Source organism: Dreissena polymorpha, chromosome 2 (genome assembly GCF_020536995.1).
Source record: "Dreissena polymorpha isolate Duluth1 chromosome 2, UMN_Dpol_1.0, whole genome shotgun sequence".
Lineage (NCBI taxonomy): Eukaryota > Metazoa > Mollusca > Bivalvia > Myida > Dreissenidae > Dreissena > Dreissena polymorpha.
The window spans coordinates 15,666,775-15,693,217 of record NC_068356.1 but is presented as its reverse complement, the minus strand read 5'-3'; the positions used below and the strand labels follow the sequence as shown (position 1 = coordinate 15,693,217).

At 34.3% G+C, this 26,443-nt stretch overlaps 2 protein-coding genes across 3 annotated transcripts; one reads left to right on the top strand and one right to left on the bottom strand.

Moving 5' to 3' along the window:
• Nucleotides 1–262: 262 nt before the first annotated feature.
• On the bottom strand, nt 263–15,442 carry LOC127865993 (protein canopy homolog 3-like). 2 transcript variants are annotated; one of them, XM_052406161.1, is made up of 7 exons: nt 15,271–15,442; nt 11,579–11,699; nt 11,070–11,210; nt 9,860–9,944; nt 5,868–5,985; nt 4,209–4,307; nt 263–1,814 (listed from the first exon to the last, which is right to left on the bottom strand). In XM_052406161.1, exons 1-7 carry the CDS (start codon nt 15,374–15,376, stop codon nt 1,774–1,776), a joined length of 711 nt encoding a protein of 236 aa, XP_052262121.1. In that variant the 5' UTR covers nt 15,377–15,442; the 3' UTR covers nt 263–1,773. The 2 variants fall into 2 exon arrangements, with proteins under 2 accessions (XP_052262121.1, XP_052262122.1); XM_052406162.1 differs by lacking the exon at nt 9,860–9,944 and adding an exon at nt 9,669–9,753.
• On the top strand, nt 15,413–25,494 carry LOC127865990 (actin-related protein 2/3 complex subunit 1A-A-like). The gene is made up of 13 exons (XM_052406153.1): nt 15,413–15,574; nt 15,810–15,886; nt 16,085–16,236; nt 16,604–16,709; nt 17,049–17,166; nt 17,927–17,986; nt 18,921–19,027; nt 20,068–20,170; nt 21,134–21,209; nt 21,446–21,549; nt 23,036–23,128; nt 23,621–23,711; nt 24,988–25,494. Exons 2-13 carry the CDS (start codon nt 15,820–15,822, stop codon nt 25,024–25,026), a joined length of 1,116 nt encoding a protein of 371 aa, XP_052262113.1. The 5' UTR covers nt 15,413–15,574; nt 15,810–15,819; the 3' UTR covers nt 25,027–25,494.
• The last annotated feature ends 949 nt before the right edge of the window (nt 25,495–26,443 follow it).

Below are 26,443 nucleotides of genomic sequence, written 5' to 3'. Positions count from 1 at the left end.
TCCCGCAAAAGATTTGTGTGATTTTTAAGTGACAGAGCACTCCAACTGACAGATTTCATTTAAGGCTATACTGTACACTGCAGTACATATTTGTACTAACAAAGCACATGTTTTATAATATTTTGTAGTTGATTACCAGTTTGACATTTTGGTTTATAACCACATTAATTCAACAAAATTCAAATGTCATTCTTGAACATTTCATGGATGAATCGGTCAAGGATGTGTGTTCTATGCCGTTTTGTAACCAACAACAAAAACAATCTTTCCTGAATTTATTTAATAAAAATACAGAACAAGATGGCAACATGGTTATAGAGTGCTAACCTGAGACCAGAAGGAAATAAATTGTTTTGCCCAGTTAGTGTTCAAGAATTTTTAACTAAAGCAATAAAAAGAAAATATTCCCACACCTAGCAGTATTTTTTTCCACAATTGGGAACCATGCTTGAACTTTGTTGAGATATCATTAAATAAATTTTGCAGCAAGTTTCATGATAATTAAGCATCTAGAAAATTCACAAGATTTTAATATTTCTATATTAAGAACTTCCTTGATCACATGTTTTCAATAGACCAAAACTATCCGAACATGGCCGATACTAAGAAGTACTTTAGAATAATAAATGTCAACAGCAAGTTGCATTAAGATTGAGCAAAAATGTGATTTCTAAAGTGTAGGCAAATTTTCACTATTGTCAAATTAAGAAAAATGCCCAACTTTATTTCAACTAGGCCAAAATATATAAGAACAAATGTAATCAGTAAATTTCATGATGATTAGGCCTAACATGTGATTTCCAAAGTTTTTAAATGCTTTTTTTCAAAACATGACCAAATGACCTAGTTTTTTACTCCAAATGCTCCAATTTGATCTCACCCGAGATATAACTCTGACAAATATTCTGGCTAAGACAAGGAGACAGTAATATGGCTTCTATAGTCCTCACTAGAAAATATTAGAAGACAGGAGGATGGGCAAAAAAAGACAATCCCATAAGTTCACCATAAGCATGAAGTGCACAGGCAGGCTTAAGACATTTTCAACTAAGCATACATAATTATTACATATACATGTACATGCTTGCATGCATATCAGCAACACACAATTAAATGCCAGATCAAAGAATGCAGAGAGAAGAGATTGTAGCAAACACCTACAAATACTTTGAGATACATTTACTCAACACCCAACACAAAAAAAACAACGCTGCATGAGCTGGACTATATCTGAGCCACGTTTTTGGAAAACTGGGCTTAATAAATATGTGTAAAGTGTAGTCCCAGATAGGCTTGTGCAATCCTCATAGGCTAAATAGGGATGGCACTTACCACTTTGCAGACTTTACACCCTTATCTGGAACTGAACAACACTTTAAGCATTTTGATTATGCCTAATTTTCTATTTTTACAGGGCTTAGAACTGTATGTCTATTGACAAACCTACAGTTTTTGTATTGACATGAATACAAGATTATTATCAACAGTTAGTGCTGAATTGAGAAACTGATATAATTGATGTTAAAGTTGAAACAATTTAAACTATTTGCACCAACCAAAAGACATCAGATCATTACTGATACATTCTATATAAAATATATAGTAACCCAAAAATTAAAGTCATGTTCACCAAATTGATATTTGATATTAATGTGTTCATTCCATATTTTGGCACAAAACAATTCAAAACATGTTAAACACATTTTGCAAACTTTGGTACAAACTGGGTTTTTTAACAATCAGCATTAAAAAAATTGTTCCACTGTTCAGGTGTCACAATTCATCTTTGCCTTCCACTTCACCTTTCAATTTACCTGAAAAATATAAACAGACAACAACTCCATCAATTCAAATAATTTTATTTTAGCAAGATGGCATCAAGACCATTAGGCTTATAGAGATAATTTTGATTACTAGGTAAAACCAGTACTTGGTATATTTTGATTACTGGGAAAAACCAGTACTTGGTATATTTTGATTACTGGATAAAACCAGTACTTGGTATCTTTTGATTACTGGGTTAAACCAGTGCTTGGTATCTTTTGAGCAGGCTGTCGGAGAATGGATCAAACATCCTGATACTATATATCCACTACAGAACAACAATCTTTAAAAAAAATACATTCAGCACAATGTTACTGCCATGTGGGTGTTGTAACATAGTCCCAATAGAAAATTGTAAACATGGTCAAATGTAAGGACTGTTGATAGCAAATTGATTGCAATCCATCGTTTCAAATGCATCAGAATCACAGGACATTGCATGATTAAAATTAAGATAACATGTTGGTATTTTATTTTGTTAGCATATTCACAGTTCTGTGAAAAAAAAGGGAGGCCAAAGATTTCCTAGATTGCTCAACGGTGTAATAGAGCGTGGCAAGTCTAAAAAAGGTCCTGATTTCAACCATCTTTGTAAAGGACCTTATCTGATCTCATATGCAACGGACCAGAATAATGTTAACAACTTCTGAAACGTGTCACCCAGGGATCATTCCTGTAAGATGTTGCTAAAATCTGCCCAGCTATAAAAGAGATTACATTTGAATGTAAAGTTTATGGAAGACACCTAAAGGGACAAAAGGCAGTTCGAAAAGCTCACAGGTGAGCAAAAAAACTCATGAAAACTGTACTGTATAAATTAAATGTCTTACACTCATCCAAAAAGTTGTCTGAAATTTTAGAGACAAAAAATTTTGTTGTCAGAAAATTTAAATCAATGTGCAATAATTTCATTGTGTTGTACCCTTCTTTCTCTGCTTTACAATACTTACAACTTTTCAGCTCTAATTCCTCTTAATGAAATAATGAACAATAAACTAAAACATTTAACACACTGTTTCCTAATATGATATCATTTCAAATGCTGTTGAGTGGAACCATTGTCTATTACTGGTATACATGGTTATTACCCAAAAAGAGACAAGGGACAAAAATTGTCACAAAACCAGGTTTTCAAAACAATATATTTATAACTAGAGCTTTGTCACAGACGTGGCTTATACCCACACATGCTGCATTGACACAGAATATTTTGCATGCTGTCTTCACAAAACAAGGGAAGCTAATTTATGGCGATTTTGAAGAATTATTATGCCATTATCATTTATGGTGATTTTGACCTTTGAACTCTTAAATTCTTTCGCATGACACGCCATCCAATAACTGTGAACAAAATTAATGTACCGAGTCCTTTTAAAATCACACAATGGATGACATAGTTATGGTCCGGACAAGCTCATTTATGGCCATTTATGACTTTAAACTCCAAGTGTGACCTTGACCTTGGAGATATCGACCTATTTCTTTAGCACGACACACCGTCCAATGATTGTGAACAAATGTACCGAGTAATTTAAAAATCTCACAATGAATGACATAGTTATGGCCCAGACAAGATAATTGATGGCCATATTTGACCTTTGAACTCAAAGTGTGACCTTGACCTTGGAGATATGGAAGTAATTCTTTCGCATGACACACTGTCCAATGATTGTGAACAAATGTACCGACTTATATTAAAATCTCACAATGAATGACATAGTTATGGCCCGGACAAGATCATTTATAGCCATTTTTGACCTTTGAACTCACAGTGTGACCTTGACGTTGCAGATATCCAAATTATGCTTGACACACTGCCAAATGATGGTGAACAAATATGCCAAACGATTTTAAAATCTCACAATGAACGACATAGTTATGGCCCGGACAAGCTCATTTATGTCAATTTTTGACCTTTGAATTCAAAGTGTGACCTTGACCTTAGAGATATCAACGTAATTCTTGCGCATGACAAACTGTCCAATGATGGTGAATAAATTTGCCAAATGATTTTAAAATATCACAATGAAGGACACAGTTATGGCCCGGACAAGCTCATTTATGGCCATTTTTGACCTTTGAACTCAGTTATGACCCGGACAAGCTTGATCTTTCGGAAAACCTGGTTAAAAATATAATGATCCATTGACCTCAGGCATGATAGGTTTTATGACCTAAATCCAGTAGTAAAATCGCATGATCAAAGTGAGAAGAGAAAACGGAGCAGAAATCTTTTAAAATAGTGCTGTTAAATATACTGTCAGAAAATTTAGAGTAATAAATTATGGACAAAAACCCTATCAGAAAATAATTATTTTGGCTAGAAAGGGTTTGTCAGAACATTTAGAGTGTCAGAAAACTTAAAGAGTAATTATGGTACATACTTTTATCCTTGCTCTTGGACTTTTTGGACTGTGATTTCTTCTCTTCCTTCTCTGCTGATTGCTCCTTGGCTTTTGGAACCCACACCTCATCCAAGCACTCTGCAACAGAGGAAGAGACAGGTTGGTCTAACAGTGATTTGAGCCTTGCTGTGGGAAAACAGGGCTTAATGCATGTGCGACAAGTGTCCTGCCAGATTTGCCTGTTATTGTTAAGTCCCAACAGGTTAAGCTGCTGCACACTTTCCCCCCTAAACTGGATTTTCGTTAAGAATATACTTTCTTTAAACATAAATAACACTAAATCAGAAAGTGTCATCCCTGATTCTGTGTCTGTGCAGACTGTACAGTTTAATCTAGGACAACACTTTCAGGGCCCTTGCTACACTTTGGGGGATTGGGGCAGGGGCCCATAGAGGGGGGAATTTCGCAACGTTTTTGGTGAAAATGGGAATCTTAGAAGATCTTTCCACCAACCATTCAACAATTAAAATTTCTATATTTTAATGTAATTTACATAAATATACATAAAATCAAAGGTTAATAGCATGATACCAGTTGGCAACATATGTATAAAATTAAAGAAAAAAAAAAATATATTTTTTTAGAGAAGGGAATTTTTAGCTGAAATAGGGGAAAAAAGTATACTATTTTAAGTGGGGAATGGGCCGAATATTGGCCCCAAAAACGGCAAAACGAGGGCCCTGACTTTATACACAAATATTAGGTTTTCTTTAAGTGAGCTCAAACATATTCCCTTTTATTGTATATAACATAGTCAGTTTTATAAGTTTCATATACTTTCTTTCAGTATACCCAATATAGTAACACATACTTAACTTTAAATAGGCCTTACCTTCTTTACTGTGAGTATGTACACGTGATATTGAAAACTTATCTCACAATCTTGCATAAGGTAATTTTTACAATACATTTTGATTCATTTCACTTTGTTGCTCCTTTCCAAATAGTATCATCAATCATGTTTCTAAGCAGTTATTGCAAAACCAGAACAATTGTACAGAAAACAAGTAACTTCACATTCAATTTCTTAACAAGTTTAAATGAGCAATCTGTACTTAAGTACATAAACATAAGAGCTTTGTAATGATAGAGATCACCGTAATAACTCTGCATCGCTTTGTCAGCTTTTTTCAGGGAAAAGAACTCAGGAATATTTGCATAATTGATGATTAAACATCTCCTACGCTTATGATCTATATGGTGGTTACAAATTTTAATTTTGAAATAATTGGCTTGAGAAATATGGAAATTGTTCGTTCCACGTTTAATATTTTATGATGACTGACCAACAAACTGACAAGTGTGACTCCAATGCACACCCTTTTAAACTTCATTTACTGTGGTAAAACAAATTAATTATTTTAACGCTTTCCTGCTCAGAGCAAAGTGCAAATGGCTATATGCAATAGGCCTAAAACCAGAACAGCTTGGGAGTAACTTGCAGTCTGTATCAGTTTTTATGCTGTTTGCTGCTCATCAGTATGAAATAGTTGGAAATGCAGCCTTTTAAACTTGAATCTAGTATGAAAGGTCTTTATTTTAATTTAATTTTCTAAGGGACTGCAAATGTGTCGTATGGCGTCTATGAGTTGGAAAGGGTTAATAACAGACATATCAAACCATTGCTGTATTGCGTACTTTGGTCATCCCGTTTGAGGACGTGCTTCCTACACAGGTAGTCCGTGATGTCCTGGTCCTGATGTTCATAGTACCAGTCTTCTATCACCTCCTCATAGCGCTCCACCACATTGAAACACTGAAATATATACCCCAATATACCAACTGAGCATGTGTGTAAAGTATTGTCCCAGATTAGCATCTGCAGTCCACACAGGCTAATCAGGGACAACACTTTCCACTTTTATGTTGTTGTTTTTTAAGTTTCTTTGAGAAAATCCTGTTAAGGCCTTATGTATTGTCCCAGATTAAACTGTGTAGTCTAGGCAGCTTTATAATTGACTTCCCTTTAAGCTGTAATTGAATATTTTGTGCAAAGGAAGTCTCTTGTACATGAAAAATCAAGTCTTGGTGGAAAATGTAATCCTTTATAAGCCTGTTGAGGCTTAACTGGAAGGATATACTTAACACACATGCATTGTGCCTAGTTTTTCCCAAATATAAATTGCACATCACTAATAAAACATATCATCAAGGCCATATATTTGAATACCAATTAATAGCAAAATACTAATATTCCAAAGCAATCAGATTATAATATGTGCGCAAATTGACAATTTTACAGTTGTTCTTGAAATGATACAAACCCAAACATGTTTACACATAAAGCAGAACTTATTGGTTCTGCTTATGGCAATCATTTCAACAGCAAAACTATCAGGTGAACCAATTTTTACAACTGGTAAACTTGGATATTTAGCCAATACAGCAAATGACTTATCATATTCATTTGCCTGGTTTTAATTTTGTCATCTGATTGTAAAAACAAATGCCATGTGACAATGGATGCAGTTTGGTCAAATTCATATTGAATGCACCTGTCCGAAAATAGAAGTCTTTCATTATATGGGAAAATCTGGGTGTCCGAAAAATATGAGTCACACAAAATTATTATTTTTCTGCTTAAGAGTACATTAAAATGTTTTGAGTGTCCAGAAACTTAAATTTGTATGGCATACACTTTGAATTAACATAATAATAATAATGGATTTGATGAAAGGTGAGCTACTTTATAAACATTAAAAACACTGTAGCATGACAATCAAAACAGATTTAAAATCATAGCATATTTCATCTCCATTTCGTTTACCTATTATATTAACGTCAGTCTGTTTGATTAACAGTACCCGGTATTTAACAAAAGAACACCTGCATTCAATGAATGGTGTGTGAAATAAACATAACAAGAGCTGTCACCATAAGATGACTTATGCCCCCTATAAACGCTTGGTAGAAGTTATGAGCTTTTTTCGAAACCTTAACGCAGATTTCGAAACCTTACCCAAAGTTCAAGGTCACAGGGGTCAAAATTTGTGTGCGTATGGAAAGGCCTTGTCCATATAAACATGCATGCCAAATATGAAATTGCTATCTGAAGCGACATAGAAGTTATGAGCATAGTTTTTGACCCGGCATGACCCATATTCCAACTTGACCTAGATATTGTCTTGATACAACTTCTGACCAAGTTTGGTAAAGATCAGATGAAAACTACTTCAATTAGAGAGCGGACACCATGCTAAATCCTTGAAATACACTTAGTAACCCCGTGACCTAGTTTTTTACCCAGCATGACCCATATTCAAACTTGACCTAGATATTGTCTTGATACAACTTCTGACCAAGTTTGGTAACGATCAGATGAAAACTACTTCAATTAGAGAGCGGACACCATGCTAAATCCTTGAAATGCACTTAGTGACCCCGTGACCTAGTTTTTGACCCAGCATGACCCATATTCGAACTTGACCTAGATATTGTCTAGATACAGCTTCTGACCAAGTTTGGTAAAGATCGGATGAAAACTATTTGAATTAGAGAGCTGACACAAAAAGTGTGACAGACAGACTGACAGACAGACAGACAGACAAACAGTGCGAAACTATATACCCCCTTTTTTTCGAAAAAGGGGCATAAAAATGTAACTTTTGTTTTACTTATGCAACAACTTGAGCATCGATCATCTACTAGATGTCATTAAAAGATGTGTATTACAGTGGACAACTACAGGCTACTACTAGGATTTGTGTGAAGCTTAAGAATGACACATTGTTTTTCCTCACCACCTTGGGATTGGTACCACTACCACGAGAGTTGTTTTCAGTCAAATTGGGATCTGTATTACATTCTTTAAAAAGTATGAAGACAATGTAAAATCAACAAGTTAAATTAAAATACTAAAAACAACTTGCTATTAGTGGTTTAAATTGCCATGCCTGTTGACGCTATCAAAAATGTGGTACAATTCAGCTGCCTGCCATTCTTGCATAGAATGTATATGAGAAACAATTGTAATTGACAGCAAAACCATGTGCAGTTACTTCCTCTAACAGGTAACAGAAACTATTATTACATGCGATGGACGCTTGGATAAAACAAAACTTAAAATAAAAGCATGCAATTGATCCTTTAAAGGTTTTATATGTATTCATGTTTCTTTGCATTGGGAAGTTCTGCCTGCAAAGTGATAAAAAATATCAGAAAATTGGGTACTGTATGTATAAACAGGGACAAAAAAGCCATTTGTGATAGAGCTGATTAAAAATTCAAGCAAGCAAAATGCAAGATAATCAATTTGTGGAATACTTAAACCAATTAATATTTATATTTGTAGAAATAATTGGATAAATAAACAAGAGGGCCAGAAAGGCTCAATGTCACTAACCTGAGATACAAAGGAACTGACCTGTTCTGTGCAACCCAAGACATTATTAGAACAAAATTTAATGTTCTGACAAAATTTCATTAACAGTACTATAAATGTAACTTTTAGAGTGCTAACAAGATTTTACTATAACCATATAAGGATAAATTCCCCGCCACCTTGTGGCAATGTTTTTCTTAACAGACCTGAACTATTTTCGAACTCATCCAAGATATAATTACAACAAATGTTCTGACCAAGTTTCATGAAGATTGGACAATATATGTGACTTAAAGAGTGTTAACAAGTTTTTAATATAGACAAATAAGGAAAAATGGCCCTGGTGGCTATGTTTTTCAAGCAACCGGAACCATTTTCAAACTATTTCAAGATATCATTGGGACAAATATTCTGACCAAGTTTTATGATGATCGGATAATAAATGTGACCTCTAGAGTGTCAACAAGGTTTTACTATAGCCATATAAGGCAAAATGCCCCATCCCCTGGAGGGCCATGTTTTTCAAGCAACTGGAACCATTTTCAAACTTTTTCAAGATATTATTGGAACAAATCTTCTGACCAAATTTCATGAAGATCCGGAATAATTGTGTCCTCTAGAGTGTTAACAAGGCAAATGATGATGCTGAATAATGCACGATGGACAAAAGGCGATCACAAAAGCTCATCATGAGCACATTGTGCTCAGATGAGCTAAAAAAACACATAAAAGGCACTGGCCAGGCATAAAAACAAATATCTTATTGTATACAGCATTTTTCAACACATATATTACAAACATTAAACACACATTCAGAACTATTTGAAGCACCCTTCACCTTTCCTAAATATTAACCGTCCACCATGTTCATGCACTCTACAAAGGCTGATGGACCTGTAAATTATTCTAATAAACTGCTAAAGATTAACCCATAACCAGTATCTGATGAAAATGTATACACAAAATTTTAATCTGTTACCTTTAAAGAGTTTAGCTTTTCCTGACCAAGATAACCTGGTATCATAATTAAACTTTCTAGAAATAAAAATTCATAAGTTCATCTTAATGCACAGCGGTGTTATACAGAAGTAGTGTAAATTGTAATGATTCCTATATACTTCTCTCTGTAACTGTGTCACTTCTGCAGAAGGCGTATCCCACAATTCATAGGGTATCCCTAGATCGACCTTCACCCCTTTATTCCTAAAACACATGCACACAGAGATCAGCAATACAGACAAGCAGGCGAAGAGCGGGAGAGGTCAAGACCAGGGGAGACAAGTGGTAAAGGGAGTTAAGTCTGGATTACCTCCCTGTGCAGTTGAGCCACCTCTGCTGAGGTATGGTTCCACAGCTCATAGGGCACGTCCATTACCACTTTCACTCCACGGTTGCTGCAATAGTTTCCAAATTATCCATACTGCTTAATATTATTTGACTGCAAACTTTGTAGGAAATATGAATGTAAATTTCATTTTATTCCTGTCATCTGGCACAAAAACTTAAAATTCATTATAAAGTATCAAATATTTATAAAACATCAATATATCCCTGCAAAAATCTAAGGAGCAGAATGCACTAATCATATGCAAATGTCCACCAAAAAAGGAAGTAGTACTTAAGCTTTCATCAATTTAGATCATAAGTTCCTGAGATAATGAGCTGAAAGAAAATCTGAATTAAAAATTACGTAATCAGTTAACAAGGGGAAATTATTCCCTGAAAATACATTTGAATGGAAGACCCAAGAATGATGTGCATGTCCACCATGTAAAGTTAGCCCATATCAAGTTTAATAAAATTCACAAAATTTGTGTCTGAGATATCATGCAGAAATGAAAAATCAATATGAAAATGACTTATTTATAAGCAAAAGGCAACAACTCCGTACAAATCATTCAACCGGAATGGCCTGTAAAGGATGCCCATATCCAAAATTTAGGTATACTGCACATCAAGTTTAATCTATTTCATATCACAATTATATATAGTGTCTCAGAGCTCAAAATGAAATGAAAACTGAACACATTAATAATCAAAGGGAAATAACACCCTTTAAATTATTGGACAGAAATGAAGAGAGAAGGATTCTATGTTCACGCGATAGGGGTGCTGCCTAGGAAGTTTCATCAAAAAAGAATAAATAATGTTTTAGGTCTCATGCAGAAATGAAAATCCATATTTATAAATCATTAATAATAAAGGTCAATAACTCCCAGATAAACCATTGGACCAGGAAAACCTGACAAGGAAGCTCATGTTCACACTATATGAATGCTGAAAAGCAAGTTTGTCTTTGATCTCTTGCAGAAACATAATGTGATGGACAGAAAGACAGAAGGACAGACTGAAAGATGGAGGCATCAAGTAGAACAGAAACAATTAGTCGTATCACTCTGATGCAAACTAAATTTCATCCAAATTAGAATATTCTGACGGACCTATCGGTAAATGTTGTTTTAGGATCCCAACATTCGGGCCACATAACATCAAACACCAATTTGTCAAGTCCAACTTACACAAGACCGTGCAGGGTTTGGAAGGTTTCACTCTGCCCCTTTGCAAACCGATTGCTGCCATCACGCTCCTTGTGGATGTTGTATTCAAGAATCTTTTCACATATATGTGGGTCCTGCAGGGCTTCAATCAATCTTAGCTCACTGAAATACAACATTAACATACAACACTTGAGTATTTGGGTATTTTCACTCAATCACATGTACACTTCTAACACAACCATCAAATAGTTTTAGTTTATGATACTGAGTATCAATGAACAAGCCCTTGTTTGGTCGCAAGTTTGTAATTTTTTGTTCTAAAATTTCGATATTTAAGTTAAATATTTTTAGATAGTGACATTTTGTTTATTTTTATTTAAGGTTTATATTGTTTCTTCAATTGTAATTCATTAAATTGTTGATTAATTCATCCATGAATGTTTCATTCTGTTTACACAGACCAAATTGGCAATAAAAATACCTCAACAGAAATGTTGGTACTTTCACAGTATTTTGCTGACTGTACTTACGCAGTATTGTATTTTATTCTCTTCTTTTTGTTGTCTAATCCATGACCAATTTCCAAAACTTCTTTACTTTTTCCAGTTTCCTCAAGGCGCAATTTTAACTCAGTAGCAAGAAATTTACAGACTGGAAACAAACAAGAACCATGGATGGGGTAAAGGTTCAGTCATAGAAAAATGAAAGAACATAAACCTGTACTTAATTCTCCAATTCAATACAGGTTAACCATATAACTTCATATCTCATTCATAGTATTATATACACACATTTATTTCATACTTATTATTCCTTGCAAAATTATGTTAATATGAACCATTATTGTGTTTACAGCAGCAATTTTTTTCTCAATTGGGAAAAGTAATGGTACCAGTCCAATTGGGAAAATTGTGTGCGAAAAAACCACACGCTGGGTATGCAGATACTTTGATAACAGATGGCACTTCGATACCAGATAACAACAAAAGCCATGCGCAAGAGGTAAGTTCTTCAGTTATATCTTTATGATATCTTTAAGATAAGTTTTTTAGACAAGGCGCATGGTTGAGTTTATAAATGGTGTATCATTTTCTATTGCAAAGAAAAACATCACGGAAGGTAGGTTTTTCCATAAAAAATAGAAAATTCAGTCGGAAAACAGCATAAACTGTATGAACAGTAAACATTTCAACAAAATAAAACTACTTAGAAATATTGCAATAAATTGTTTGTTATTCCAGCATGTAGAGTAATCACTTTGCTTCAAATACTGAAATTTTGATAGTATTCAATGAAATATATACCCTGATAGAGCATGTTTTAATAGGTGGTATTCATGAAGTTGTGGATACTTTGATTCCGATATAGGGCACTGCGGATAACAGAGACTTGCAACAAATTGGGCACTCTGATAACCAAGTTTTATCTTATACCTGAAATGCATTTATGTATATCATGGCTATTCTTACCAAACATTTTGAAGTACGAATCAATTTGCATTGTCAAGCCCGACACATTGGGAATCTATGCATAACGTAATTACATACACATGTAAAATATAACCAATGACGTTGTTCGTTTTCAAAAATCTTATTACTATTAATTTATATAATTAATATTATAAGTGCAAATTTTAAATAAGATTCAAATGCTTATTTCTGAAGTAATATATTTCAAGTGACGACCAAAAATAATTGTCTAAATAATAAACTTGTTTTTAAGTAAGTGGTAAATTGAGATTAAGAGAATTGAAAATATAACAGATCATGTGGATCAACACGACTGTGTTAAATTGAACTTATAGAAGGACTCTAGATAAGGGGAGCAAGGGTCTTAAAGTGACCAATACACCTCATAAAATCCTATGTAATTGGTGCTCATTAGAATCGCATCATAAAGACGATACTAATGCGTAGCCACAAAATTTAAAAGAGATTGGAAAATTCCCTTTATATTGAGCTTTACACTTCCCTTTCTCTTTTATTATCATATTCCAAAGGGATAAGAAAATGTTTTGGTAATTAGTTTTTAATTTACGTCAGTACATACATTTTTATGTATTGTGTGCTTACTATAGCAGTTTTCCACAGCAAATTTTGCATTTCTGATTCACTAAAAAGAGTGTGTTATATCTGGTAAAAAGTGTCGAGTTATCTGGAATAGAAGTGCCATTGTCTTTGAGATGATCGGTAAAAGAAGTATCCATGAAAATTTGGCATCTGACTCTTAAAACATTTGAATTTCCTCAAATACGTTATTCAACTAAAATTTAACATGTAACATTAATGGACATATTGATCTTTTATTTCGATTAGTTGGCAAGATCTTGATTTATTTCCAAGTATTTTTATTTTGTTGAAATACGTACTGATCATCCAATTCATGAAGAGTATCGATGAAATTTTATCTCTTTTTAATAATCATCTGTTTTTTTTTCACGACTTTGTTGCTCCGCAATACAAAGTACTATATCTTTAATCGACCAAACAATGTTACGTGTCTAAAAACCAAATGAACAGAACATAAATGCAAAAAAAGCTGAAGAACTCAACTCTCGCGCGTGACTTTTGTTGTTATCTGGTATCAAAGTGCCATCTGTTATCAAAGTATCCGCATACGCGGCGTGAACCATGAAATTGGGAAAATTTGTGTCATGAAGACTTCATATTGGGGAATTGGTGTATTTGATTTTTTACTCCCAAATACTTCACAATTTATAACAAAATGTTCTCAAGTTGTCAATATTATATTTATTTTGGTTCAATCCATATAGCCGCATAGATAAACTAACTATATGTTGCATTTTATTTATGAATTATTTTTTTTAGAAACCTTCAATTGGGAATTTTTTTTTACAGTTTGTTGTTTTTTTCTAATTGTAAATGTGCCGTTTTCCTGTACTTTATAAAGGAGGAAAAAAAATCCCTGTACAGATGCTTAAAGGGAATAGAATATTCATACACAAAAATGATTTTTTATAGGTTTATTTTAGATCACTATTCAAAAGCAGCTGCAATTATTAAGGCATGCTGGATAATAAATTTATATATTTCTCACTTGTTGTGCCATTGAGTGATCATTGCTCATCTTCCCTTAACTGATCACATAAACCATACAGGTAATTATGTACCGTAATTACTCTAAGTTTTCGGACACTCTAAATTTTCGGACACCCTGTTTTTTAGCCAAAATAATTATTTTTCATAACTCTATATTTTCGGACATACGGCTTTTCGTCCATAATTAATGACTCCACCTTTCGATCATTTAGTTTTACAACCAGATTAACGTTATTAAACCTGGCATAGAATGCCCTGAGGGCAATGGACCATTACAATCGCTGTTATTGGGTAGATTACCATGTATACCTGTAAAATAAACAATGGTTTCACCCAACAGCATTTGAAATGATATCGTATACAGGAAGCAGTATGGTTGTTTTTATGACATTTTTAAATACCATATCAGGTAAGAGATTGCAAATAAGTGAAGTTGTATTTTATTTACAGCAGGGAAAGGAGAGTACAACACTGTTAAAATATAGCACATTTATATTTGGTTTTATTGCATTATAATTATTGACAAACAACCATAAAATATATGTCTCTAAATTTTCGGACTCTCGTAATTTTTAAATATTTTTCGTATCAAAATTTTCTGACACGAAAAAAATTATTTATTTTTAAGTGTCCGAAAACTAGAGTTATTACGGTCTCCTTTATTTATCAATATGTGATATTCAAAATTATATTAATTATTATTTCACAATTTCTCAAGGGTTGATTATTAAAAGAAAAGCAGTGCAATTATAATGCTTTACATTTAACAACATTTTCACGAGTAAACTTGTAATAAACATTTAAATGTCCCTACTATTGTACAAGATTTTTTTTTTAAGTTTACATTCAACAGAAACTTTCAAATCAGGTCAGCCAATCAGGAGACTCCACATTTTAGTTTAGAAATCCCCATGTGAACATTGCACCTGTCGATGGTATCCACATGTCTGCTCTGCGTATAGCAAATACATTTTCATATGAGATTTTTTAAACGAATGTCGGAAATTTGAAACAAAGAATGTATTTTATCAACAAATCGTGTATTGTTCAAGAAGTTCAAGAATAACTATTGAAGACTCAAACTGAAAGTACAATCAGGAAGAAAATTAGTCTACCCAACTACAAATAAAATCAAAACACATTATTTGATAACTGTGTCATACCTTCACATTTTGACGGTGGTATAACAGGTCCCTGATCCTCGTCTTTACCACCGAAAACAACGGCACAACTTGTTATAAGAAGAAGAAACCTAAAAAAGTGCAACATCTCACTGTGAAACTCAACACAACTGTTGACCTATTGGTTCCCTGTCGATTATTAACTTCTACCGGAAACCAGAATGTTATTGGGCGTACCCAGTCATTTCCTTGAACGAACGTGTTGGAAGCCTACTTTTTCATTGAACAGAAATTCGTGTTGACTGACCAGAGTCCGCGAATTTCACGTCATACGGTGACATACAAGGTTTTTATTGGATTCAAAGATTACTTGAAAATAATCGTTTTTTACAAGCAATATTTAAACTAAAACAAAATTGGTTAAGCATCCTTCGTCACTCAAACGTTCGTACCCGGTAGTGGATGACAATAATTTCCTAAAATTTATTTTCTGAATATCAAAAAAGGTCTCATGATCGATTTATATCTATGCATAACTATATTTTAATCCACATATCATTAATTTATATTCTTAATTGAAGTGCAATCGCCATGACTGAGAAGCACACTTTTGGCGGTGAACCCATCAGCTGTTATTCATTCAGCAAGGATAGGAATGGTAAACCTTCACTTGATTTCACCTGTTTAAGTTAAATACTTCAGTTGTGGAGTACCATGACTTTCATAAATATAAAAGATGTTTCATTGTTGATGGCTAAAAAACCTTCATAAGGGGCTAAATATCCTTTAAAACTTGCATAAATCTTCCCATTTGACTTAATTAGCTCATCCAAAACATGAATTGGGTTGGTTCCAGGACTGGCATTGTCTCTGAATGACAACAATGTGAACGTGTACAAAAAGCAGGGCGACTCTTGGACCGAGACTGGCTGTCTCACAGAACATGGGCAGCGAGTCACAAGCATTGACTGGGCTCCTAAAGCCAATGTGCTTGTCACATGTGGAGCTGTGAGTAAAATATAACCTGAAATCTGTCATAGACATTTTCATTTCATTCAATACCAACACTTACACGTGTCAGAATAATTATCCAAATGTTTAAAAAGAAATAAACACATTTATATTGTGTAAACATTATTATGATATGAATATGTTTATTGAGTACTGTTTACTGTAATAATGCTTTTGTTTTTAACAGACAATTATAAATATAAAAGAACTATTAAATACAGTGTCATTCTCATTTTCCAAGGTATTCGTTAGTCATATGTATATTTTTCAGACTGTAACCTTTCACCGAATGACTTCAAGCTTTTAATTTAAGATGAACAGATATTAAATATTTCTGGACCAACACTTTGGTCTTATTTTCTAGGATCGTAATGCCTACGTATGGGAACTGAAGGGCGGGGATTGGGTGCCACACCTGGTCATCCTGAGGATCAACAGGGCTGCAACCTTTGTTCGCTGGTCACCAGATGGTATGAATTAATATGAGTCTTGCTCTGGGAAAATGGGGCTTATTGCATGTTTGTACTGTCACTAGATTTTAATGTATAAGATACTTAATTCAAACAAAATATTCAATTAAAGCTGAAAGTGTCATGCTTAAGTATTGGTTACAAACATTTACTTGCATAAAATAAATAAGAATTCATATAAACATCTGGCTCCATTAAATTTTGGTCTTTAACAATTTTGTTCTTGTTCCCATCAACAGTCCAGGGTGAAACTATTTCATGTAATGATGTATATACATCTAGATATGTTCAGAAGATGCAGTGGTTTCACGCTTAGCATTTCCCCCTCTTCTTTTGCAGAGAACAAGTTTGCAGTGGGGAGTGGAGCCAGGCTCATCTCGATCTGCTACTTTGAGAAAGAGAACAACTGGTGGGTGAGCAAGCACATCAAGAAGCCTATCAAGTCCACTATCACCAGGTGAGCAGGGGCCATAGCACATAGCTGTCTTGTAGTACCCAAAGTATAATACGTACAGATAATACAGTTAACCTTGTATCTGGTCAAAAATCAGGAGGGTAGCTTGAGCTGCCACATAGCTTTCTTACAGTTTGTCAAGTATGTTGTAATTTAAATGGTATGACACTTGCGGACTTCACTCAGAAATAATTATAACACAACTAATGATTTTTAGCTTGGCTGTTTTCGGAGGTATTGTCATAGCCAGCTCGTTGTCCACCGTCTGACGTCCGCCATCTGCGTCATGCTAAATCCTTTACATTGGCTCTAAAATCAAAGTGCTTCCACCTACAACTTTGAAACTTCATATGTAGATGCACCTTGATGAATTCTACACACCACACCCATTTTGGGGTCACTAGGTCAAAGGTCATGGTCACTGTGACTTCTAATAAAAATAAAAAATATTCTGACAAGCTTTCATTTATTCTAAACTGCACCCGCAGCGGAGCGCTTGCAGTGTTATGCAGTGCTCTTGTTTTTACTTGAATTTCTCTTTGTAATGATTATTTGATCCATTTATATAAAAACCAAGTACTTTCAGTTTTCAGTACTTTGATCAATTGAATAATGCTTCACTTCTTTTGTCTTGTAAGACATTTATCATAGTTTTTCCCTTGCTTATGGCCATTTCAAAATGCATATCTTTGTATCAAACAATTAACTGAAGTCCATAACCCTACACACATGTATGTTTATGATAAATTCTTTTGGTTCCCAGTTTGGACTGGCATCCCAACAACATCCTGATTGCTGCGGGGTCCACTGACTTCAAAGCCAGGTAAACAAACTCACAGCTCTACATGTGTATGATATTAGTGCTATACAGCATGTGTGTGGACATTATAGGGTTCATGAGCTATTTACCATTTGTTGCTAATGTTTGATGATCCAGACCCTTATTAATGGGTCTTTATAAACAAGGCATTATTTGGAGGTACACGTCATAAATATAATCTGTTTAAGGTAACAGTGAAATGTAGAAAAAAATCATTTAATATAATGTTAACTTTTCTATCGTCTGTTACCTTAAAATACTCTTGAGTTATTATCCCCCGCCATAGGCAGAGGGATATTGTTTTGGCGTTGTCCGTCTTTCCGTCCGTCTTTCTGTCCTTCCGTCCGTCCGTCACTTTTGTGTCTTGAGCCATATCTTGCAAGTACTTTGGCGGATTTCAATGAAACTTGGTATGAGTATATATATGGATAAGAGGATGATGCACGCCTAATGGCATTGTACACCATCTTTTAATAACAGAATTATGGCCCTTTGTATCTTGGAAAAATGCTTTTTGTCCGGAGCCATATCTCGGAAGTGCTTTGACAGTTTTCATTGAAACTTGGTATGAGTATATATATAGATAAGAGGATGATGCACGCCAAATGGCATTGTACACCATTGGATAATAAAGGAGTTATGGCCCTTTGTATCTTGAAAAAATGCTTTTTTGAGTGTCAAATATAACACTTTTGTGTCCAGAAGCATATTGGCAGGGGGTATCAATTTAACAAATTTGCTTGTTATTTATATATGTATTGAATTAAATGTCAGTGCAAGCAAAAACGAGTTTATGATTAAAAACAAACCAGTTTTTATCCAGGGTATGTATTCTTATTTACATTTCATCCATTACAAGTAAAAGCATATGTATGGCAATAATTCAAGGATATTGTACAATATTAACTGAACCTGTCATGAACATATATTATTGCAGGGTGTTTTCTGCCTATGTGAAGGAAGTCGAGCCGAAACCCTCATCCACTAACTGGGGCAGTAAGATGACTTTTGGAAATATGATGGCAGAGTTCTCAACTGGCGGAGGTAAATATTGCTGGCCTTTTCATGCCATTTTAGTTGGCCATTGTTACCCCAATCCTCAATAAAATGATATACAAAGTGCTAATTTAACTAAGCATTACTCTCATAATATCAACTTAATGAAGAAGATGCTCAAAGTAAAAAAATATGGAAAAGATGGAGTAATTTATGCATGCTTATATTCCAATGTCGATGAATGATAATAATCTTTAATATAATGTCAAATAATAATTGTCTAACATTTACAAATTCTTCATAGAAGGTTTAATACTCATTTGCCCCCCCCCCTCCCCCCATCAAAAACCTAGATGTATGAAGAAGTGGAATCATGTTTGGAACTTTGGGAAAGTAGTGGAATCTATGCGCACAAATACAAATACAGGAAGAGTTAAATCTTAATGAGGAAGTAATGAATTACATCATGAAGTTACACTGACAACAATTACAACCCAAATCTGTCACCAGTCTAATATTTACTTCCCTAAGTGAATGACATGTCTGGAGATATTTGCAATACTCAATTCATCTTGCATAAAGGTTGAAAAATCCTGAAAAAAAAAATAGGAACTGGAATGAACAATGTTGCATAAAAATAAAGTAGTTAGGGATGTAATAAATATTTTGAACAATTAATTTTCTCTGTTGAATGGTTTGTGTATATCTGAATGTCGTTAAATTTTTTAAATTGTCCTATTTGAACATTTTGAAGGCTATTTCAAACACAAGCATGTTTGTTAAACTATTATTTTTCTGGTTTTGAATATAAGTCAGCACTAACATTCAAATTATGTAGAGAAAACAATCCACAAATCAGGAATGTATGTTAAATCTAGCTAAGCATGTTTACACATTCTGAAATATTGAAATTGTGAGTATTCATTTTTGGAGTTTAATGTTTTATTTAACCCTATATACAGATTATTTAGAGCCAAGTATAATATATTGTACCTGCATGTTATGAATGGGTTTCTCTGCCTAGAATATTACTAGTGTTTTGATAAAATGGTATAACAACTGAAGCATGTTTGTTACCATGGTTACAGGTGGTTGGGTGCACTCTGTGTCATTCTCTGCGTCTGGTGAGAAGTTGGCCTGGGTGGGGCATGACTCCAGTATTGGCATTGTGGATGCTGCAAACGGCCAGAAGTGAGTACTCTTATTTAGGTTACACTCGACTGAATAGTTCATAATTGCAACAGTTTACACTCTTAAATAATTTTATTGATTTACTTGAAACCAGGTTTATAGTTAAAGACAATTTTTGTTGTTTTGTTATGCTTTTCCTGACCAGTGAGCAAAGAAAGTATCCATGTTCATTTAGAAACCACGTTGCTTTTTAAGATTGTAGACAACGTCCAGAGTATTATAGGTTTTCACACTTCTATGATGAGCCATGGGCCTTTACTGGTGCTCATTTGTCTGTGTCAGCCTGAGTGTTCATGCATCAAAAGATTCACCTTCACAGGCCCATGGTGAATTATAGCCATATTATAAGGTATTTATTATATACCTTTAACATGTTACCTCTGCATAATTGAGCTCAATTTATTTTAAGGACTGTGTTTAGAATGTTTTTATATATTATTGCGAGTTTCAAAGTATGCCCAAAATGATGTTACCTAATGTGGCATCATCTGTGCATGTAGCTTTCATTCATACCTGATAGAAAATGTATGAGAAGTAAACAAGTAGTTCAGAATTGCGCCCTTTGTATCCAAAAAACAACTTTTTGCCTAAACTGTAAACATGTGCTCAGCAGCAGCTATTTTGATGTCATTTACAGGGAATGGACAACAAAAAGTAAAAAAACAAATAAATGCACACCTTTTGCCTTTGCCTGTCCTATTCAAATCCATAAAAAATATCAATGCATTTTGTTACTGTTTATAATAAGAAAGGAAATAAATGATTTATACCAATAATTTTTTGTTTTAACTAGATTGAAAAAAGAAGTTCTTTTAACATTTATTTTATCAGTAAAACTGCTGATGTAATATTTTGAGGGAAACACCATTTTTCACAATTTATTTGGTGATTGATGCAAATCCCAAAATAAAAGGTATAAATATACCTATATTTAAGAAAATAATATTATGAGATGGTTGCCAGGTTGTCAGTGGTCAAGGGGAAGGACCTGCCTTTCTATGGCATCACCTGGATAACAGAGAACAGCCTCGTTGCCGTGGTAAGGGATATGTTTAACTTACAAAAATTATCAAATTTCTCTTTAAAGCTAAGCATTAAAGTTCTTGGACATCTTGTGGAAAAATTGCTTTTTTTGTGCCATGGACTAATCTTTGTACAAGTAATTCTTTGGTGATGAAGCATGTTATAATATTGCCATAAAAAAACTGTAAAAATCACTTTCATAACAAAAAATACCTTGAATAAAATGCTAAACATTATCACATCCTTTTCAAGGGTTTCGACTGCTGCCCCAAAATCTTCACACAGAAGCCCAACGGAAACATCGAGTTTGTGCATGACCTTGACATTCCCAAGGGCGCTGATGATAGCAAGATGACGTATGTTCAATATTGGAGGGACCTGTTCACAGTTTGATAAATTGACAAAATTGAAAAAATGTTTTAGATTTGCAAATTTTATAGTAGTTATATTTTTGGCAAGCAACTAGTAATACTGAACATTAACAATGCTCATAAATATCAATTATATGCATCTTTTGACGATTTAAAAAATCTGAAAATTATATTGCGTTACAAACCTGAAACTATTGAATTATTTGGAGAGTTCTGTTGTTATCGTTATTTTTTGTGATATTGCAAGGATCACTTATATAAGTATAACAAAAGAAAGAGACTTAAGCAGAAGGGATAGCTGAGTCGTTTCATTGTTATGCTTTTACTCCAAGGGTCAGTGATTTGAGCCAGAAGAGGATTACTTGTTTATGCCCCCCTTCGAAGAAGAGGGGGTATATTGCTTTGCTCATGTCGATCGGTGGGTCTGTCGGTTGGTCCGTCCACCAGGTGGTTTCCGGATGATAACTCAAGAACGCTTGGGGCTAGGATCATGAAACTTCATAGGTACATTGATCATGACTCGCAGATGACCCCTATTGATTTTGAGGTCACTAGGTCAAAGGTCAAGGTCACAGGTGAAGGTCACAGTTACTGGAAATAGACATTTTAAGGATTTAGCATGGTTCAAACAAGGGAAACAACTACCATTTATGCATGTTCTTTTTATTACAGCATTTGCCTCCCTTTAATTCATTTAAAATCTCATTTTACAGCAGAGATTGCAAATCTGACCTGTAAATGAGCCCCATATTTACTGCCAGTGCTAGGTTACCTTTTCCCATTTGATCATTCTTAAGTATTGGTATTGTTATGCTGCTGCTACTATACTGCTACTGCTACTGCTACTACTACTACTACTACTACTACTACTACTACTACTACTACTACTATTTTCTATAAACTGTACATATAGTGCAATTCTTGTCCGGGTATTTCTCCCCAACTACTGACTGGACTTCAATGAAGCTTTATTGGAAGCTTAACTACCTTGAGGAGATGCGCATGTTATTTGTGGGTTCTGGTTAGATGATTTATTTAGAGAGTTATGGCCCTTTGAAATTTTTAAGTTGCTAAACCATCCATCGTATTATTTTGTCCAAAGTTATGCCCCTCAAGACGTTTCCTTTTATCTGAATATATAGTGCAATATTGTGACAAAATAAACTTTTGGGAGCATCAACCGTCTCCGACAATTTCTTGTTTTATATTTAGCCTTGTTCTGGGAAAACTGAACTGAATGCATGGCATTAAGTGTTGTTTTAGATTGGCCTGTGCAGTCCGTACAGGCTAATAAGGATCAGCACTTTCAGCCTTGACTGGATTTTTGTTTTAAAGAGACTACCTTTAAAAAAAATCCTTAATGAGCACTGCACAGGCCAATTTGGGACAACATTTTATTCGCACGCAATAAGCTCTGTTTACACCAGAACGAAGCTTTATTACATTCCATTGTATTTCAATGCTATTGTAGAGCTATGAGTCGTTTCAAGAATCTTGACAAGCGTGGAGCAGCAGGGGCGGAGGCCACTACAGTGCTGAAGACTCAGCATCAGAACACCATCATGTATGTGATCATTTAGTTAGAGAAAGCTGACATCCATAGTATATTGAGGTTACCATTTTACCACTCAGATATGCATATGGTTCTTTGACCAAGACCACATCTCTAAGACCCTTCATCAGAACATCATCTTGTTTGGTTTTTTGGCATCTAATGATTATGTTTGTAACATTTTATTTCACTGTATTTTAAACCATATGCAATAAGTTAAGTTTGTGTATTTAGGAGAAGTACTGATTAAATGTGTATTTTAGCAGGTCTCTGTTAAAATAAGGCTCTATAGGTGTCCGTATAGTAATCACCCAGATTAGCCTGTGAAGTCCGCACAGGCTTATCATGGACAACACTTTCCACCTAGACTGTATTTTTGTTTCGAAGAGACTTTCTTTAAACAAAAAAAATCCATTTTAACAGATAAGAAATTTAAATTCTTCACACACATGTTGTAAGCCCGGTTTTCTCATTGCATGGCTCAATGGTACTTGTCCTATACAGGCAGGTGTCAGAGTACAGTGGGGGGAAGGCCAACTGCAGCAAGATAGCAACCTCCGGCGTGGATGGTCAGCTCATCATTTGGGACATCAAGGTAAATGACCACTTGCTAGGTGTAAATTAACTGATCAGCCAATCAGATGTCGCTTTATTGTTGTAATATCACTCCATTTTAATGGAATAAGTGTTCTGAATAAGATAACTAAGTGTGTGGAGAGATGGATTATTGGTGATTGGTTAACTGCATTTACTATTCCAGCAGTGTAACACAACCGTTGCACAATAAGGACACAAAACAGTATAAATTGTGTTTTCTTTGTATTCTGTTCCTTTATGTTTTAATTAATATTGAATAATTGTATCGATTAATGAAAACAACAGAGTGCAATATGGGAACATTCATTGCGGTTGGTTGGGTAGGTGACGCTCAGGAGAACAATATCTTCTCAATACCTCTGTTTAAATTAGATCATTATAAAACATGGTATGATGGTTATGGGCATAATATCTCAGGAAAATAATCAGCCATTTTTGCATTGTGTCCCTTCAATTATAAAAAATAGCTAAATATACCTGGTCTGCTCTCCATCTCAGATAATAAGCAATGGATCATCGTGAAACTTGATGTTATGTCTATGGGAATATAACAAGTTTGATAATCACACACATTGAGTGAAGCAGAATTATAGCTCTATATTATTCAAAATTTGCTCTTTTATAGGTGGTTTTGCTCAATGATTAAAGTTTGGATGGAGGATTGGAGGTATGAAAATGTGTGTGAAGGTAGTTCACTTGCAGACCAAACTTGAGATGGCAGATGAATTATTCTCATTCAATTAGATTAATATGTTAAATGTTGAAGACCTTGTTTTATAACATTGCCATGTTTCGTGTTGTATCCTTTATTTTCTGTGCCATCATTTGTACAGCAAATAAGTACACTGTTCTCCTATTGTTGTAACCCAAACCTTTCAACAGGTGTGACAAGTGGGCATTCTAACTAATAAATCTTTCAAAAGTATTTGCATGTGGAACTAAAATAGATCTAGTTATACCATATTTCGGGATAATTTGAGACCAATTTATTTAATGAAATGCATTTATTTGACTGACGATTAACAGTATTTGTTCTGCTGAAATTATGTGTGTTTTACTATGTATATTTTTTACAGATTCAGTGTATTAAATGGAATTGTTAAAAGATTCAATATACTTGCTTTGGGAAAATGGGGCTTAATGCATGTGGATGAAGTGTAGTTCCTGATTAGCCTGTGAAGTCCACAAACTGCACCAGCTAATCAGGGAAGACACTTGCATTAAGACTTGTTTTGCCAGAGCAAGGTTCATGTTGTTTGTGGCTCCTGTTTCAGAGTCTGGAGCGATCCTTGGCCGGTCTGAAGATTGCGTAACACCTCAACCAGCGTCTTTCAACAGTCACAGTGTATGCAGTGACATCTATTAGCTGATCTTCTAATGTTGTACAAATTGTATAACCAATGACCTTAGCAGTGTAACCATAACTCTTCACTCCTGCATGCATGTGAACTGAGGTTTTCAAATATGAAATCAATCAAAATTGGCTTTAAAAATAACTAGAGGACTGTTTATTTTTGTGATATTGCTTACAATAAAGGCAAGATGTAATCCAATTACTTTCTAATTGGGATGGTCATTTTAGTGAGACTTCCAACACCTTTGCAGGACATTCAACTTGCCATTATTATGAAATGTACTTTGTTGCAATATTTGACTGAACAACTACATATATTAAATCATCTTCATCATTTACTGGTATGCTTTTTTCTATTTCGCAAACCAGTTTGTGATCACTTATGTAATCAATTTCTATTCAATAAACAAAGATGTTAAGCTGTCAAGTGTGTGTGTGTGTGTGTGTCATGTAATGAGAAGTCAAATGTCCAAAGTGAGAATCTTTGAGTGCCATAACATATAATAATTGTTTAATTACTAGAAATGTGTTACAGACACGGACGCCCCCACAACACATATTTGGACATAGCCACTTTGTATTCTACAGTAGACTCGAAGAAGAATGGCAATAATTGTCACAATGAAAATTGCCTTAGTTTACAATCATATACGCATTAAGGTTATTAAACTTTGAAATTCTGAGCAAGATTTACCCAGTAGTTAAAAGGGAATTTGAAAAAGAATAATTTTGGGGCAACATTGCGTATGTTTGTTTTATTGGAAAACAGACACACTGCCATAGTTCTGCCAAAGATTGGCGTAGCCAAAATTTCTTGACTATCAGCTACACACTGAGGATATTCAACTGTGAAAGTGTGAGCAAGATACAGCCTGTAGTTGAAGAAGAAATTATAACACAAACTTTGGGAATTATGTTTTCTATATTGCAAAAACAAAGTGCCATTATTGCAACAACTTTTGAAAGCCGAAATTCCTCTCTTAAAGATAATCTACACATAAAGTTAGTTTAACTGTGAAACTTTGAAGGAGATCCAACCAGTCGTTAGAGTTTAAAACGGCAGTCAGTGGACTAAATACTCCATAGCGTAATACAAAAAGACCAAGGGTCATAATTCTGCCAAACCTCATTCCAGCCAAAAAGTGGTCTCTTTATTTTCTACTTATTCAAGTCATTTAAATGTGGAACTTTAAGAGCAGTTGAAAACACAATTTTTTTTACAATATATTACATAGAGGAAAAACAACAATGGCCATATTTCTGCCAAAACTTTTTGCAGACAAAATATCTTTCTTTCTGATCATCTACAAATGAATGTACTTAAACTGGGAGACTTGGAGCAGGATCCACTCAGTAGTAAAAGCAAAAACACAAGC

What these genes read in the sequence shown, in the direction of transcription:
- LOC127865993 (XM_052406161.1), bottom strand. Translation starts at nt 15,376, where the DNA reads ATGTTGCACTTTTTTAGGTTTCTTCTTCTTATAACAAGTTGTGCCGTT. An exon ending in ACCACCGTCAAAATGTGAAG is followed by an intron (nt 11,700 to 15,270) that starts GTATGACACAGT and finishes GTTTGTTTCCAG; the next exon opens with TCTGTAAATTTCTTGCTACT. An exon ending in TGGCTCAACTGCACAGGGAG is followed by an intron (nt 5,986 to 9,859) that starts GTAATCCAGACT and finishes TATATATTTCAG; the next exon opens with TGTTTCAATGTGGTGGAGCG.
- LOC127865990 (XM_052406153.1), top strand. Translation starts at nt 15,820, where the DNA reads ATGACTGAGAAGCACACTTTTGGCGGTGAACCCATCAGCTGTTATTCA. An exon ending in ATCAAGTCCACTATCACCAG is followed by an intron (nt 17,167 to 17,926) that starts GTGAGCAGGGGC and finishes TTTGGTTCCCAG; the next exon opens with TTTGGACTGGCATCCCAACA. An exon ending in GATGCTGCAAACGGCCAGAA is followed by an intron (nt 20,171 to 21,133) that starts GTGAGTACTCTT and finishes GATGGTTGCCAG; the next exon opens with GTTGTCAGTGGTCAAGGGGA.